Source organism: Scomber japonicus, chromosome 14 (assembly GCF_027409825.1).
Source record: "Scomber japonicus isolate fScoJap1 chromosome 14, fScoJap1.pri, whole genome shotgun sequence".
NCBI classification, from domain to species: Eukaryota; Metazoa; Chordata; class Actinopteri; order Scombriformes; family Scombridae; genus Scomber; species Scomber japonicus.
Genome location: NC_070591.1, coordinates 27245559 through 27264244, shown reverse-complemented (window position 1 = coordinate 27264244; position 18686 = coordinate 27245559). Strand labels below are relative to the sequence as shown.

General features: G+C 39.8%; 1 protein-coding gene across 1 annotated transcript; it reads right to left on the bottom strand.

Moving 5' to 3' along the window:
• Positions 1–16255: 16255 nt before the first annotated feature.
• mxtx1 (mix-type homeobox gene 1) lies at positions 16256–18435 on the bottom strand. The gene is made up of 3 exons (XM_053332660.1): positions 18414–18435; positions 17515–17699; positions 16256–16984 (listed from the first exon to the last, which is right to left on the bottom strand). The coding sequence occupies exons 1-3, from the start codon at positions 18433–18435 to the stop codon at positions 16256–16258; spliced, it is 936 nt and encodes a 311-aa protein (XP_053188635.1).
• Between the last annotated feature and the right edge of the window lie 251 nt (positions 18436–18686).

Below are 18686 nucleotides of genomic sequence, written 5' to 3'. Positions count from 1 at the left end.
TTTTGTTTTGAGTGAAATATCTCAACATCTCCATACATTTTGATAAACACATTCATGGTCCTTAGAGGATGAAATCTTAAGACTTTAGAAATCTACTCACTTTTCCTCTGGCGCCCCCAGCAGGCTAATATTTATAATTGTCCTTCAGGATTAAATGTCTGGTCGACTGCTGGATGGATTATTATGTCATTTGCTGCAGACATTTATGGTCTTTATTAACTTTGATGATCTCCTACCTTTCCATTTACAGTACCATCATTGGGTCAACATTTCAATTTGTCCAACACTTTGGTTCATCTATTATTTGGTTTTCTTTATGATGATGATGACAGATTTACAGACCACTATGGCTGTAAACTCTAATAATCACCCAACCAAAAGAACAAATGAGAAATAAAGGCCATTTGATTGAAAAGTGTCACCAGTACATCATCATATAATGCACGATAAAGCATGAAATGGACTTATTCTTAAGTCTTTGGTTAAATTCAGCTTCACAGCATGGTGCCTCGTGTGAAGCAGAATTTTCTATTTTAATGGGTTTTTTGAATTTTGTATCAGTGGCCCACATGGGTTTTTTCGATTCCTTATGCTTCAGCATGATAACAACATTTCTATGGCATACTGGAGGGATTTAACCATGTAAGACTTGCGTTATTTTAAATGTCATTTCGTGAAGGGCACATCCTGTGTTCATACAGCCTATATGTGCTTTATGTATTAGGTTTCTGCAGTGTGGGTTAGCTCTGGCAGGTACCAGAAGACTTTCCTGCCTAGGAGTTCATTAGTGAGCGGCTGACCTTATTTCCCATGTGGATGACATTTAATATCAACTGTCTATTTCTGTATGGAGCCAACTTTAAAGGTGGCAGCTTCAGTTTAATATATTGGTTTGCAGCATTCTGCATCTCAGCATATTCACATGTAAACAAAACATGTAAACACAAGATATTTCTGTTCACTCTGTGTATCCTCTGAGGACATTTGAATGAAAATGAAATTGCATTTATGTGTGTTTTATACACTCTGAATGAATATGGATCAAAATGAACATATTCAATAGTATAGTTTTACATCAGTCTATTTACAGAGAACTGCAGTCAGGCCAGCAAGCGGTTTGCTGTTCTATTCTGGGAAAGGCAAACAAATGTAAGAGCTCCTCACTCCCATGTCTCCTATCCAGTTTCCAGATACTATCTTCTAGATTGTATAGTACGCATGTTTGAGCACACAAGCAGTAATACAAATACAGACACACATACACACACTTCCTCCTTGTCACTGACCATCATCAATCAGTCTGAACATGCAAACTGAGGATGAGGCAGCAGACTGGAGAGAGTGGCGCAGTGCAATCACAAAGCTCTCAGATGAGCTCCTAAATTAGAGTGTGTAGCCAGTGTGGACTCCCTGGGAGGGTTTGGTTAAATTACAGGCCATATTTTTAGTGAAGGCTAGGCTTCATCCACTGCAACACTGCCAGCAGCTGAGGACCATCACTCACACGCCTGTCTGCCCCCAGTTAGTTCAACACTAGAGCTGTGAACACTGTGTATGTGTGTGTGTGTTTGTGTCTGGTGAGCAGAAGTAAAATGAGACGATTCCTCTAAAACAATCCACTGTTTTATTGCTTTGTGTGTGTTTCAGTAAGTGTGTGTGTGTGTACCCTTGCATTTAATTACAAGTAATATCTCACAACCCTTGTTCAGGCTAAGTAGTTTGATAATCATTTTGGATTGTGTGTGTGTGTGTGTGTGTGTGTGTGTGTGTGTGTGTGTGTGTGTGTGTGTGTGTGTGTGTGTGTGTGTGTGTGTGTGTGTGTGTGTGTGTGTGTGTGTGTGTGTGTGTGTGTGTGTGTGAGAGAGAGAGACAGACAGACAGACAGAGATGAACTGATTGGTAGAAAGAGACCTCATGTAGACGTCTGCAGGGGAATGTGGGGTATGTCAGATATGTCAATCATTCCAAAGCATCACTAGACACCTTCAACCACAAACACACACACACCCACAAGCACACACACACACACACACACACACACACACTAAACCATCATCCCATGATCTGATGATCTGCAGCTGATTACAAGCAGACAACAACATGTCTGGCTAATAGGAAGAAGGGGATGGAGTTTAGTATTATTTAGTAACCATGAAACACATGATAAAGCGCATGATGTTACACACTGTGAGTTGAATGCGGGATTTGCTGTAATCTAATGCATTTAGAGGAAATGTTTCACTTACGCAATCTGACCGTAACAAGGTCAAGATGAGACTCACACTTCATCATTTACAGTAAACAGAAACAGCCGAGTAGCAGCATACATACTTTACATACACATATATACTATAAAGCGTGCATAATGGGGAAGATCCTATTTATACCGTTAGCTAAATAGTGGATGGGTGATAATTTTTTTCAGTGGTTGACTCACACAATGATTTGGTATGATTTGTCAGAATGAGGGGAAAAATCAGTCCACTGCTGAGTCATAAAGACAACTTATTGGTCACTTTATGTGTTTATTTATATAATGTCCTTTAATTGAGAGACTGTGTGACATATAGGGTTGTAACGCAATGAAAGTTGATAGTCAGCACTTTAGTCTCAGTCATAGTTTCATTTTAAGTCCAACTGCATAACCAAAAAGCAAAACGTCAGTGTTCAAATGCTTATGAACTGCACTCCATAGTTGTATATAGTACTGCAGCTTCAGCTGGCTGCCTCTATGTTATGCAGGTGCAGTCACACATAGTAGTAGTTCATGTGGCTGATGGTAGCTGTCAGGGTAGGTGTGTTTATGCTTCTATCTATGTAAGCAATGCCTCACAAACAAAGGGACAGGACATTTATCATATTAATAGATGACTGATATAGAATATCCTCTACAGTCTCACATACGCTGCTGTATACCCTTATAAACTGCACAAGGACACCAGCGTCATTCAGAGGCTGTAGCAGGTAGCTCAGTTTTAAAGCTGGAGAGAGGATAAAAGATAAAAGCTGGCATGGCCATTTTCAGACTGGTCCCTTGACCTTTCAACTCGAGATATCAGAATGAAAATGAGTTCTATGGAAACCAATCAATCTCTCCTTTGCAGACATGCCCACTTAATGCCAATTGCAGCTGTGGGGAAAATATGCTTTTTTTGCATTCAGTATAAATTTGTTATTTTCACCTATTCTAAAAATGGTGTAATTGAATATTTCTGCATACTGGGGTCCCAAAATAGTCTGGGAATTGCTTAGATTTTCATTAAATTAGCTAAATTGTATATGTTTGATAATGTTAGTCCCATAGTAGTCATTCCATTGTATTGAGACCTTTTAAAAAACAAAACAAAAACGTCACTGTATAAAATGCTGTGTTGTGACCTCTAGGATAATATCATCCTCATGAAACTTTACAACCACATACTAGAGACCTCAGACATTAAGGGGATGTATGGCATTCCTATGTATATTGGCAATAAGAAGGTGTCTAAGTAATTTCCAGAACAGAAATGCTCACCTTCCAATTGCAGGAAAATGCTATTTCTAAGGTCTTTATGAAGGGATTTCTGACCATATTTTCACTAAATCTGTGTAACAAACGATCAACCCAAAAATTGTTATGAGACATATTGAACATGGACATGGCCATCTTATAGTTCCCCTTTCAAAAAACAAAAATGGGTCTATGGTAGTGGGATAGGAGTTGGAAAAGGATAAAAACTTCTGAGAAAAATCTGTATCAGAGTAAAGATAATTACACTGTACACACAACACAACAAAACACTTCCTTCTTTAACATTCCTCCACACAGTATAGTGTTACATATACCATTTAAACATTAAAGCCAGCTCCAGACTGAGTCATAAAGTAACATATAAGCTGAAATATGTTTTTCATACAAACTGGCTGTGTAATTGAAAAAAACCCAACAACAAGCATGCAACTAACAACAGTAGCCTGAAACATAAAATTTCCCTCAACTCTTTAATATCCTGAATTCATATGCTGAGTTGATTTGCTCTCACGTTCTCATTATATTACAAGGTAACAATATCACATCTCCACCCAGCTGTGCTTCCTCTGGGACCGAACAGCGTCTCGCGCGGCTGCTGCTGTAATAATCATTAACAGCTTTGACATTGGAGGAAATCCTGGGTTCCTCTATAGACTGGCCGGTGTTTACAGGAGTTTGTGTGTAACAGCAAAAGTGTTGCAGGTCAGTAACATTTAGATCCTGACTGAAAGATTTCAGGGAATCATGAAATTACCGCGACTGTGCCACGTGCGTAAAAATGCGCACAGCACCTCTCTCACTTTGGAGACGCACGTGTCAATCCTGCTGCTGCAAATCTGAGATAGTCTGTAGATTTAGTGAAAATTAAAAAAATATTATTTGAACAATTTCTAATAAAAGAGCTTGTAGTTTATTAGACAAAATAGATACAGTCTCCCTGATGATGAGCTGTTTTATATAAAGACTGAAATCTTTATATAGCAGCTGACATCTAAACATTTCTTCATAGTCAGATATGAAATTGATCTCAGGACTTTTTCAGGTTGATTGGATGAAACTTTCTACACAGAGGTGAGATAATAAGACTGTAAAAACAGATGTGTACAAAATGGACTCTGATGATTCTGTGGTTGCTATGGTTTCCAGGCGCATCATTCTACATGATCGTCATTTAAACATAAACAACACTGAACGCTCAACAAAAGTGACTTTTCTCGACTTTCACTCGACGATTTCTCTGAAATAGACGCTTCTAGTGAGGACTTCTTACATCCTGACAAGGACTAAAGACTCACAGAGACTGACCAGAGAGAGAAAACAAACTTTCATCATGGCAAATGTGAGATTTTGAACACTTTGACAGTCTATGGTGTTTTCAATGTATTTGACCATTGAGACTTTCAGAAGGTTACTGATGTTTAGTGAAAAGGTTCACACATGAACACTCCCCCAACCCGAGGTCACATAGTAAAAATAACAGTTAGTCTGGATTAAATAATAAATTACAGGAAAATGAAACGCCTGTCAAAAGCAAATATTTCTTTATAATGATATTACCATAAATTCATAGATCTGACCTGATTTCATATCATTCTGCCTTCATCTCAGTGGAAAATATGCCACATGTCTTTTTATTAATTAAATAAGTTCCCAGTTATTCTGAATCTGTCTAGAGATTTAGATGAAGTGGCGGTTAAAGTGATGAAATATTCACTTTGAGTTTAGTTGATATAGGTTATATGAAAATGTAAAACCTACATATTAGACAGAGCCATAGACACAGCTGTTACAGACTCTCATCACCCACACATGGACTGATACCAACTGACAGCAGCAAACTGGTTTCATTATGGAAGCTGTGAGAGTCATTATTTTAAGGTCCATGTTGTTTTAGTGTTTATTAAACTGCTGAGGTGTTCACAACCTGTAATTAAATGTAAATGAATCAAATCTGACAGACTTCAGACCAAACTTCACTCTTTAAAGACTTTAAAAGGACTGTGCATGGTTTACAGAAGGTTTTAATGCATACTCATTTTCAGGATCAATAAAGTAACCTGTTGCAAAAATAAGCATGAAGCCTGTTTCAAATGTTTGAGTCCAACATTAATTTCAAACTCAAAACTTAAATAAAAATCCATGACTTTTGATACGATATATGGTTATATCAATATTTTCATCATTTTTCTTACAGGAGATTTTTTTCCTCATCTGAATAGTTTAGACTTACCATCTTCATATATAATAAATAAGTCATAATATTCGTACAGACCAACTGAAACATTATTTGACTTGACCATGTAGTTTTTAATCAGTTCAGCATTGAAAGAGATGTAAAATGAAGACAGACTCTATTTTACACCAAGGAAAGTTACATTACAACACTGAATGAATAAAGTAAATTTCAGGTCATCCAGCAGATTACCTGCTGTTGATTTGTTGCTTCCTCTCAAACTTGTGAAAACTTTGGTATAAAATATAATAAATATAAATATAAACAAATAGAATAAATATATGGAAATAATCTATGGAATAATCTATATGCTCCTTAGTCTTGAAACATAGAACAGATGGTAGAATGTAACTAAAATATTTACTCAAGTATTGTACTCAATTTGAGATATTTCAATTTATTTTCATGTTTCTCTACATTTTAGTGGGTAATGTACATTAGTACTACTCTAAGAAATTAATATTTAATGTACAAACTGTATCATCTTCTTATAAAATAAACACGTTATTTTATATAAAACCAGTCAACAGTAAGTAAAATGGTTAAATTAGCTGTGACTTTCCTAGGTCCAATACCGTAATGATGTATAGATATTAATGAGTTTTTAATGGTAATTCAATATTATGATATATACATTAACATTACATTGACAGGTGACATTTGACTGAATAATGAGTCATCTTACCTTTGAGTACATTTTATTTATCCCTTTGTACTTTTACTGAAGTACATTTTTGACTGTAGGAATTTCACTTATAATGAAATATTTTTAAATTGTAGATCTGAATGAATATAAGATATGCAAAGGCATGAGACTTATAGTGTGACAATTATCTGAATGATGAAATGATCCTGTACAATCAATCCACCTGATTTGAGAACAAAGTTAAGATTCATGTTATTTGACATCTGGCATTTAATGTTACAAACTCAACACAAAGAAAAACATATGATGTATTTTTAGACTTTAAAATGTCCAGTGTGACAGAAACATGGCTGTACTGGTTTGAACAGAATTTACTACATTATAACTAAATATGTCCTGTCCTGCAGCAGTATGATGTTATTATCCATCAATAATCTAAAACTACATTCTATACCAGTGCTGTCTGTGCTCTTTGATTTGTTGACATGAGGAAAAGCACAGTGTTCATGTTTCCTTTGACATTACAGCAGCAACATGTTTTATGACACTTTACTGCAAATACTTCTATAACTTTGTGTATGTTTTAATTAGCTTTGAATGGAGTTTTATTAGAATGTTTTAATGATCATTTCAACTCAAAGATGTGACAACATTTTACAGAAAGTCATGCTGGTAAAAAAGTTCATATGTTCATGTGACATTCATTAAATGTTGGCTTTGTTTCTACTTTCAGGTCAACCAGAGCTTCACTTGGACTGCCACCCTCCTCCCAAACCCCAGCAGGCCCGGCAGTCCCAGACTGGTTCTTCAGAGGGTCTCCACACTCAGGTCACCCTCTCACTCTCCTTCTAACTCCCCTCTAAGCTCTCCCTCTCACTCCCCCTTCTCCAGCTCTTTCTCTGGCTCACCCTGTAGCTCTCCTCCTTACTCTTCCTCCTCCTCCTCCTCCTCTTCTTCCTTCTCCTCTTGCTCCTCCCCGAGCTCCTCCTTCTTCAGCTCTTTCTCTAACTCACCCTGTAGCTCTCCTCCTTCCTCTTCCTCTTCCTCCTCTTCTTCTTTTTGCCCTTGCTCATCCCCTTGCTCCTCCACCAGCTCCTCCCCTTCTTCTTCTTCTTCTAGCTCCTTCTCCAGCTCCCCTTGTAGCTCCCCTTGTAGCTCTCCAAGGGTCCCAGAGGGTGAAGACTGGACTTGTGCAGTGGTGCAAGATCGTAACAAGGTCTTCCTGAGAAAACCGCCACCAGGAAGCCCCCCTCTGAGGACGGCAGCACCCAGCCAGCCCGGTACCTCCCCTCAGGGGACGGCAGCACCCAGCCAGCCCGGTACCTCCTCTCAGAGGACGGCAGCACCCAGCCAGCCCGGTACCTCCCCTCAGAGGACAGCAGCATCCAACCAGCCTGGTACTTCGTGCCCCCCTGCCCGACCTCAAACGTTGGGCAGCAGCCAGCTGATCAGCACCGGTCCACGGCCACAGTGGGTAAAGAAGCTGAAGGCCATTATTAAGGAGAGGAACCGGCAGCGTGGGATCAGGGGGCAGAAGAGAGCTGCTGGACAAGTGGACGGAGTCCCTCCAGGAAAACGCATGTGCAGAAGTTAATTTAGGAAACTTAGAGATTCTTTTACGTTACATTTTGTGATGTGATGCAACATAATGTGATGTGGCGTAATGTGATGTAATGTGATGTAATGTGACGTATAGTGATGTGTTGTGATGTGTTGTGATGTGACTTGATGTAACTTCATGTAATTTGATGTGTCGTGATGTGACGTGATGTGTTGTGTTGTGATGTGACGTGACGTGATGTGTTGTGATGTAACTTGATGTAATTTGATGTTACTTGATGTGATTTGATGTAACTTCATGTAATTTGATGTGTTGTGATGTGATGTGTCGTGATGTGATGTGTCATGATGTGACGTGACGTGATGTAATTTGATGTAATGTCATGTGATGTGATGTGATGTAATTTGATGTAATGTCATGTGATGTGATATCACATGACATATAAGTTTAAGTTTATTATCATTCCTCTCCACACAGCTGATGCAAAAAGCAGTAATGAAACATAAGGTGTCATGATATGAGGTTTTGCGGTGTCGTGATATGAGGTTTTGCGGTGTCGTGATAAGAGGTTTTGCGGTGTCATGATATGAGGTTTTGCAGTGTCATGATATGAGGTTTTGCGGTGTCATGATATGAGGTTTTACGCGTTTGCCAGAGTTAGGGATAACCTGGGGGGGATAATGTGAACCTGTGGTTACATGATGTCAGGTTTTTTGGTGAGGTGTTGTAAGGTTTTGCAATGGCGCCTTGTGTCATGATATGAGGTCTTGCAGGTTTGTGACATGAATTTTTGCTATGACGCATTGTGATGTGTTGTGAGGTTGTGCGATGACCTGATATGAGGTTTTGCAGTGTCGTGTTGTGAGGTTTTGTGATGACGTGACGTGTTTGCCAGAGTTAGGTTATGATAGGGGGGGTGGGGGGGTAATGTGAACCTCTCACGTGTTATGTCCTCCCAGAGAAGCTCCTCTCTGTCACAGGAGAAAAGGATGTCACTGAGGTTGATACATCTATATACGCTCACAGGAGACCAACAGCTGTGTCAACAGTGACAAATAACTCAGTGCACTGGTGCAGCTTGTCAAACTTCTGTAGGCGGTGACCAGGAGGAAACAAAGACCAAAAAGGACAAATATGGTAAATAACATTAATCCTCTTCATGGTGGAATCTTAAAGAGTCAACATAAGAGAATCACCTTCTCAGAGTCACATTCGACCCGATTGTTTGACTGAGGATCAAAACAGGCCAACATTCAAGATGGAATATAAAAGATGAGTTTGATAACTACAAATTACACTTTCTTCAGCCAGAGACGGCTGTGGCTCAGGAGGTAGAGCTGTTAACACTAATCGGAAGATTGTCGGTTCCTACTGCCTACTACTGTCAATGTATCCCGGGCAAGATACATAACCCCAAATTACTCCTGATAGCTGCACCAATGGTGTATGAATGTGTGTGTGAATGTGTGAATGTGACACGTAGTGTAAAAATGCTTTGAATGGTCAGAAGACTAAAAAAGTGCCATTTAAGTACAGTCCATTTACCATTGTTTATGCTACTGACCTTTAAATGTAAGAGAGAAATGTTCGTATTATATTTCACCTGGTTGGTTGTTTTCTTTGTGATTGTTTTTTTTTCTCTTCAGTGTACTTGGATGAAAAGAAGACTCCAGAGGACCTGAATGGGAGACATGAGACAGTGGACAACCCCAGGATGAACCAGTTGATGAGAGACAGTACCAAAGTTCAAATGAAGATGAGGGAACAGGCCCATGATGAAGAAGGAGAAGAGGAAAAGGAAAAGGAAAAGTTCCCCAGGAATGAAGGAAGCAACATCTTCATATTGAGACTGAAGAACAAGGTCAAATATAATGCTGTATATAATATGTTTGCAGTGGTTATAAATAACTACAGGAGGGAAAATGTCCTTCAAGATACTGCATATTACAGCAATGATCTCTGGATCTAATTAGTGTATCTGTGTTTTACTGTCTTTCACAGCTAGGTGGTCTTTGATTACGTAACAGAGACCATGGGTGACAGTAGAGATCAGCCCCAGCAAGAGAAACAAGATGAGACAGCACCAGATGGCTTAATACTGCACATATTGTACATTTATTTAAGTAAGTATGCAGTACTGTGGTCTGAAAAAGCTGATTTATTTTAGAGTCAATCAAAGGTTTATCTGTGTGTCTTAAATCATACTGTGAATTGTTTACATTATACACAAATAACATACTTCTCCTAAATAAATACTTCAATGCCCATTTCTTTGCATATGATACTATTATATACGCTGCAGGCTCCATAGGACTATAAAAACAGATGTGTACAAAATTCTGAGGATTCCATGGTTGCTATGTTTTGTCACTAGGTGCATCAATTCTATATGATCCTCATTTAAACATAAAACAAAACATAAACAAAGGTTTTCACAATTTTCAGTCAGCAATTTCTTGCAAAGGACTTCCTGTTAAGGACTAAAGCCTCAATGAGACTGACGAGAGCAAGAAAGCAAACTTCCATCATGGAAAATGTGAGATTTTAACACTTTGAAAGTTTGCAGTGTTTTTAATGTATTTGACTCTTCCAACCTGGGGTCACATGGTCAAGAAATAATTAACCAACAAATAAGAGTAAAAATGATGGGCATGTGGGTGTTATGAACAATTTGGTAATTTTTATTACAATGATGCACACTGTCATTGCTGGACTATACCAACTCCATTCAAACTCTATATTCATTAAAAAATAGAAAAGATGTACATAAAATAACTAAAGTCACTGCTTTACTACGACTTGAAATGTCTAATAGGATTATTTATAACATGGTGCTCCTAGCTGATTGGAAACATTTTGAGGTTGTGAATTTTAGTACAAATCTGAGTGTTTGAAGTTGGTTTATTATTCCCAGCAGATATGTGACATTGTTATACTGATTAAAAGTCATATCATATTCTTCAGAAAATTGAAATATTTTTGTAGAAATGTCTAAATGAAATTCACATTATTCAGTGCCATTTGTTGCATTTTCTGTAGTTGTTGAGCCTCGTTCTAACATTGTTTATATTGTTGCAGTGTGAGGAGCTCATCATCCTGCAAGACCACAACTACCTGAGAAACAGGAGAGTCTCTGCACGCTGGGCAGATGCTGCGAGGAAGCCTGCGGCCTGGAGCAAGTGTCCCTGCTGCAGGAATGACCAGGTTTGAATTGACATTTTTTGTATTTTTTTTAATGACTTAAAAACCATTACATCATTTAGGAATTGTAGAAAATCAAAAAATGTTCCTCTAACAACACACTAGCTGCAGCCAGTTGTATAAGTGAACACTATCTTGTTGTCAAATAAAACAAAAGTGGACACTGTTTATGTCACATGAGGTACTGAATGCGCCACATTAACTTTTTAAGTTGTATAATCTGAGTCCAGTATTTAGGGTATTAAGCTGTAATAATATTTACTATTAAGGGTACATGGATCCTCACTAACTACAGAATCAGACAGCTTAACACATAGTGCACTATGTAGTGAGGAATGAAAGAGGAAACAGCCTCTGCTGCACAGGCTTATGTGCTGCATACTTACTTCATTTAACATTCTTGTGAAGTTCCCATCAAACTCCACCAACCCACAGCTGTACTCTGTGACATTATTTTTCTTGAAATTAAATTCATCTTGCATCCAGACTTGAATAATCTAGTGGTTGGAAGGTTTTTTTTAACTTTTCCAAAGTCTTCAGTGGTGCAATTAATGCAGATTTTTCTCTATCCTCTGTTGAACTTCCCCATGAGCAGAAGCACCAGCACTCTGCTGCCAAACCTCCCCACAAAAGAAAGTGGACCTATGTGGCCCATCCTTCCAAACCTTCTGTTGAACCCTCGGAGATGTTGGCTCGCGCTCCACGGCCCTCCGGCCCAGCTGCTGACGTTCCAGGGTTGCTGAATTTGGTCCCTCGGTCCGCCATCCCTCCTACCGACCTGCCAGTGGTCTCAACTGTGGCCTCCTGCAGCCCCTTGCTCTCCACTGCACCCCTGCAAGATGACGGCCCTCTGAAGATACACAACCATTCTGTGGAAGAGTACCGGCAGATCTACCATGAAGTGGTTGATGCAATGCTTAGGTGTGACTTTCAATCAAATCATTGTCACATTTTTATCATTACTGAAAAGTTGATATATAAAACCTTTTTTTAATCCCACATATCATGATTATTAAATGTTTCTTTCACTCCTCACAGATACAAGAATGGCCGGTTGCGTCCGTACACTCTGGAGCTTGGCCGTCGTATCAAGCAGACGCTGTGGGAGAGACTGAACTGTCCCACGTTTACGACATCAACCAATGAAGACGGGCTTATAAATGTAGCTGTATCATACAGGGTCGAAGTCTATCCTTCACTTTATAATGTTGATTTGTCAGAAGAACCAGAACCTGAGCAGCCACCAGGACCAAGCTAAGAACTGAATCTGAACTGAAAGTGTCACTAGTGTGTAAATATTTCAATAAGATCAAATTTGTGAATGAATACTGTAGTTTTGAGCCTTCTTAACCGGTAGAATTGTCTATTTCACAGTAAATGCAGCCTCTGTCTTCAGCCTCTTTGTCACCCAGCTACACATCCACCTCTAACTCTGCTATTCCAGCCTTCACCTGCAGCCTCTGCAGGTGGAGCTGCCATGTTTCACCCTCCACCAATTGCCTGTTTCAGCCTCTATCAGATCTAAACTGTGCCTCCAACTGATACCAGTCATCTGCTGTCCTAGCCACCACCTACAGACAGCAGATAGACGTAGCCTCTGCCAGCAACCTGCAACTGCTGACTTCACCTGCAGGTGGTGGCTAGGACAGCTGTAGCCTGGTCCTTCACCCACAAGCCTCTACCAAACATCTGCACTGCTACAACCCAAACCACCACCTGCAGCCAAGCATTCATACATAGTCTGCCAGAAATCTGTACCTCCACCTGCAGATTCTGACAGACACCACCAGCCTCCAGTCTCCAACCTCTGCCAGTAGCTTGTACCGCTGCCTTTACCTGCAGATATGGCAGATGTACCAGTTCCAACCACCTGATCTACCTGCAGATTGGTGCTGAGAGATGCATCACAAACCTCAGCCTCCAACCTCTACCAGCAGCCCGCATCACCTCCTCCACCTGTAGATTGTGCAGACAACTCCACACCAGCCTCCAGCTTCTACCATCTAACCTGCAGCCTCCAACCTCTGCCAGCAACCTACACCACCCCTCCACCTGCAGAGCTGCAATCTGAATCTCCACCTACACCATGCCTTACCTTACAGCAGTACTGTAGTTTTTTGTGTATTTTTACAAAGGATTTCTGCCATATGTGGACTTTTTATTGTACTACTGTTCTACTGTTTCTCTTTCTTTCTTAGTGTGAATGTTTTTATTGTGTATGTTGGGTTTTGTGCACACACTGCAAACCAGTTTCCCTCTGAGATAATAATAAAGCTCATCTCAATCCTCCATTAGCAGATGCCAGCAAACAGCTGCAGCCCAAATCTCCGCCTCCAGCCTCCAACTTCTACAGCTACCTGCACTGTTGCCTCCTGCTGCAGATACTGAAAGACAGCTGCAGCCAACTCCCTCTGCTAGAAAGTTGGGAGAGCCCCCCCCCCCCCCCCCCCCCCTCCCCCTGAAACTTCTGCCAAACTCCGCCAACTGCTTCTTCCAGTCATCCACTGATCCAGCCTCCTCCTCCAGCCCACAGTAACCATCTGCTCCTACAGCCACTGCCTGCGGTGACTTACAGTAACCTGCAGCCTCAGGAACCGGGCTGTACTATGATTAATGCAGTGACTAATAAACATGATTAATCCACGTCTGAGAACTGTTGTAGCTAAAATTATGTTTGAATATTTGGGAAGATAAAAAAACAAGACAAAATGGGTATTTATGTCATGCAGAATTGTTTTGGCAAATGCATTATGAGTGCTTTACTGCTGATTCTTTATATATATAATATCAAAAAACAAACTAACAAGTACTTTTTGTAATTAAATGTGTAGAGAAGTTTCATTCTATCTCAGGGAATAGTACGTAAAGGAATTACATAGTGGTATAAATGGACCTCCAGCACTTAAATGCACTTAACAGTAATTTCTTTTGTTGTATTGAAGTGAATTGGCCTCATTTATTATTAGAACCTATTAAACTTAACAATGCCATAGCTACTTATTCAGAGTTTTCTTTGCACGTATGACTATTTTTAATGCTTTCCTCATGTTTTTTATATTCTGATTCAAAGATAAAATGTCTGCTGTATTTTCAGTGTCAAATGACTTGTTGCAGTTGCTATAATCTGAATGTTATTGACTAAAATGAATAATAAAAGATATTGTGACTGCCAAATTTTGGTCATGTTATACATATGTTCTTTATTTCGGAAGGGTTTTAAAGGTTGAAAAGTGAGTTAGAGTGAGTCAAACATTCATCTCATAGGCAGGCTCTATGTATGTGGCTCAAGGCGTGTGTTCCACTATGAACAAATATACAGAGATAAGACTCAGCATTCATGACAAAATCCAGATGTTTTTAGTTAGTATTGTAGGTGTAGAAGATACCAACTAATTTGCAGGTTCACTATAACTCCTGCCAGTATTTTTATGCAGCCATGGTGAATGTGAAATTGATTATAGCTGCTTTAAGTTGTATTCCTCTGTAGGCTATACTGAGCTATATTTGTCATCCAATACTTAGACATTTCCATCATCTGCAGAACATTTAAGAAAAACAGATGGTACTAATTTGTTGACCTGAATAATTACTGGTATCAAGGTTAGCTCTAATCGTTCCAATCTCACTCTGGTTTATTGCCAGTATCCTTTACACTCAGCTGTCCACGTCTTGTGTATTGAGCATCATGTGTTGTTGACCACCTGCCCGACACACGTCAAAGGGCGACAGTCTGCGACATTTCCTCAGCTGAGCTATCTTGAGTGAGTACAGAGGCTGAGGAGCCAGGTTCCCCTCCTGTGTCCCGGCCTATTGTGTGTTTTTTCAGGGAACAGGAACCCACACCAGACACTAACAAAAGGACAACACCCTTCCTCTCATCTTGAGGATGAAGGCAAGAGGCCAAAACAGTCTAAACAACGTGAGCATGTTTCACTTGCTGGAAACCGCATCAAGCCACAAAACTAACATCCTGTGTACTGTTTTTTGGGCTTTTCCCATTGCGTGTTTGATAACACAGTATGTATTGGGGTCATCATATCAGGAACTATCACCCATCAGAGAAACCTACAGAGGGAAATTTGATGGGTGAGCTTTAGTCTATTTTTTCACAATGTAAAATTACTAAATTAATTCAAGTTTTAAACACAAGCATTATGGAATAGTAGAAAAATGTTTCAAACTATTATTTTAAAAAAAAGTTTATTTAACTTGTTTTACTCCCCTGTTTTGCATGTTCAGAATGAAAGTTCACAGACTCACTGCTTAAAGTAATTTTCAAGTACATGTTTCTTCTTCTGCATCAAGAACCACAAATTATTTAGCAACATATTTGACTTGTCAGATAACTTTTTATTTTGTCAGTTTCAGGCCTTCATGACTATTAAATCTCGATATAATTGTATTTAGATTTTAAATGCTCCTGCTGTACATTCAGGTCATTGTGTCTAAATGTACTTTGAATGTTTCGGACAGATTTGAGATGAAAGTAACTTTTTAATATTTAAAACACATTATGCCAGCATATAATAGTCATTTCATGATATTAAAAGAAAATGTGTTTCTTTTAACTCACAGAAAATCTTGAATCTTATATTTTTAATGAGAATCCTCTCACTTTGAAAATGATTAGACCTTGTGTCCCCACCGATGACAGAGGCAGGTTAAGGGTCAGAAATAAATCTGTTGCCGTCTCTTCCTTTTCTCCCAACTCAAAAGCGCCATCTACTGGTTGTAGTGCATGACTCACTTTACCTCCCAGCTTCATAGAAAACCTGTCACACTTGGACAACTGAAGGACTACTGTAATGCAATAATTGTCTCTGTTAACATTAACCCAAAGTTAATTCTTGCATGAAAAAAACAAAAGAAACCTTGAGTTATTAATTCTGATTTATTTGTATAAAAGTGTAGAAAATCATAAATAGAGGTTTTAAATTCTGAATAAATGAAAAAATAAATGTACCTGTTGTCAATTTGGGATGAAAAACATTGTGTATGCAAAGTTCTTGGAGTTTTTTTTATGTACACATCTCAGAAGCAATATTCAAATTACTAAAATATTACATATTTATAAATGTCCTGTCATATGTTATCACAGAGTCATCAGGACAAAGACCTTTTCTCCTCAGATGCATGACTGTTAAGTTCCTCTCCTCCCAGCCAGTCCTCATTCAGCTCCCTCAGAATATCCTGCAGGGACAGCTCAGGCAGGCGGGTGTCCTGGACCAGCGATGGATTGCCGGGCTCCCTGCATCCATCCACAGGAGCCCCACTCCACGACTCCTCATGCTGCCAGTACTGGCTTTCTTGTGGTGGGCTATTTTCGAGACTGGTGTCCCAGTATCCAGAATCAGGGGTGTCCGGGGTGGAGGAGTGGGAGGTGGAGCAGGGCATGTAGATCTGCTGCTCTGCTGATCTGGGGTACATATAGGTTGCTGCCTGGTTAGAGCTTGTGTTGTAGTTTCTTGCTTCCATGGGAGAGTGGCACCACAGCGGTGTGACGGGGGATGTTTGGCTGCCCGGTTGGGACCAGTAGCCCCTCAAGGGTGGGCTGCTCTGCTGGGGCCCATACATGGAGCCATAGTTGCCATGCTCCTCCATAGGGGGGTAAGCTGGAGGACATTGTCCATAAAAGCAGGCCTCCTCCATCTCCTCCTTCACCTGGGTTGGGTAGGCTGGTGGGGGACCCTGTGGGACTGAGCCAGCCTGAGGGCCCCTGGCACCAGCGTGGGGTGTAGGTAGTGCCTCCTGGACTGAACTATCAGTCTGCCACAGTGCTTTCTTTGCCCCTTTGCACTTCAGGGTGCGAGCTCTTCTGTTCTGAAACCACACCTGAATAGGAAAAAAGAAGAGAAGAGCTTAGACAGATAAACAACACATTCTGTTCTGTTAATCATTTTTCTGGGCAAACAGGCACCAGTGTAGGAGTGGGGGGTGGGAGCAGATCTAGTAGTTGTCAGCTGTCAGAGCCTGCTGTACAGTCTATCTGTCACCTCAAACAAGATCCTGATAAAAACAGCTTGTGTCATCTTTAAAGATAGGGAAATCAAGTGAGAGAGTGATAGTGGTATCAAAAATTCTATGCAGGATGCATTTGGAAACAGAGTCCTTCTAATGATAAGAAAGCACAGTACAATATGACTTACCACACAACCATGTGTGTTTACTGACATACTGATGTGCAAAGCGTGCACAATTGTGTATATTTGATCTTGGAAAAACACCAGAATCCAATTCCCCAAATAAAGATAATTTTCAAACTAATCTGAACCAACAATTTCACTGACTCTAAACAATTAATTTCATAATTTCTAGAATACAGATTTTTTGCAATTGATGTGATGCCAGAGGTGACTACATACCTGAATGCGTGACTCTGGAAGGCCTGTAGTCTGGGATAGACTCTCTCTGAGGCTGATGCCAGGGTAGGGGTCAGTCTCGAAGGTGATGCGCAAGAGTTCCACATGCTCTTTGGAGAAACTAGTCCTCTTTCTACGGCTGGCACTGCGAGAGGAGGTGCCACCGGAGCCCACAGGTCTGGCATCATCTGAGGAAAGAGAGGAGAGCATGCTCTACATCAGATGGGATCCATAACAAATCTTTTCCAATTCCAGTCACAGAGTTCTTGTTGTAAACTAAGCCAAGGACTGCTTGATCACACTACAGGATTGAATCTACAACTGTAATGAAACAGTAAACCTGACTGCTGCAATGAAGATTTACAGTGATAGATGCTGTACCACCAAGCATACAAAACAGATATGTACAGAAAAAAGCAAACGATGACGCCAATTATAATGAGAATAATTAATAAAAGAGTAACAAGAATAAAGCACTGATTTGTGATGCTGTGTGCTGCCTAAAAAACATTATTATATTATATATATATATATATATATATATATATATTATATATTATTATATTATTATTATATTATATTATTATACCAAACTATTATTCTAATACTAGCAAATTCTAGCTTTGTAGGTGGTAGGTTTTACATCTGCCATGCAAGTACTGTCAATATGTTTGCATAACTTAATACAATGATCTGTATTTAATTTTAAAGATGCTTTTCTGTTCTGTTGGCATTGTTCCTGACTCTACCTGTCTTAGTCATCACTGTGCAGTAAAACTATCAACCAAGTTCTCCAAGCAGTTTAAACACATACTGAACTATTCAATCTATAGATGAGCAAAGGAAAATAAGCAAGCAAAGTTCCCTGTTTTTAATTTTATAGAGTATAAAGCAGGTCTTACCGTTACTAGAGTCCTTCCACATTGCAGCAATGAAATGTTTCTAATGCACTTCTGATAGTGTGTTCCTTCACTGGGAGTCTCTGAGTGTGTCTCCTGCTTGTGTCAGGGTACCTTATATATTGATCACCTGAAGACCTCAGAAGGCCATGGTGAGGCTTCAGGGTGGGGTGTCGTTTTTTTGCTTTGAGGATGGCCAGTTGACAGAAGTACTCTGTGCAGAGGGTCTCTTCCACCCCCTGTTATCACCTAATCCCTATCAAAGTGGTGGCAAGG

Excerpts from the sequence above, each read along its gene's own strand:
- mxtx1 (XM_053332660.1), bottom strand. The coding sequence starts at position 18,435 with ATGTGGAAGGACTCTAGTAACG. Across the intron at positions 17,700-18,413 it reads GTGGAAGGACTCTAGTAACG|ATGATGCCAGACCTGTGGGC; the intron begins GTAAGACCTGCT and ends CTCTTTCCTCAG. Across the intron at positions 16,985-17,514 it reads TTCCAGAGTCACGCATTCAG|GTGTGGTTTCAGAACAGAAG; the intron begins GTATGTAGTCAC and ends TTTCCTATTCAG.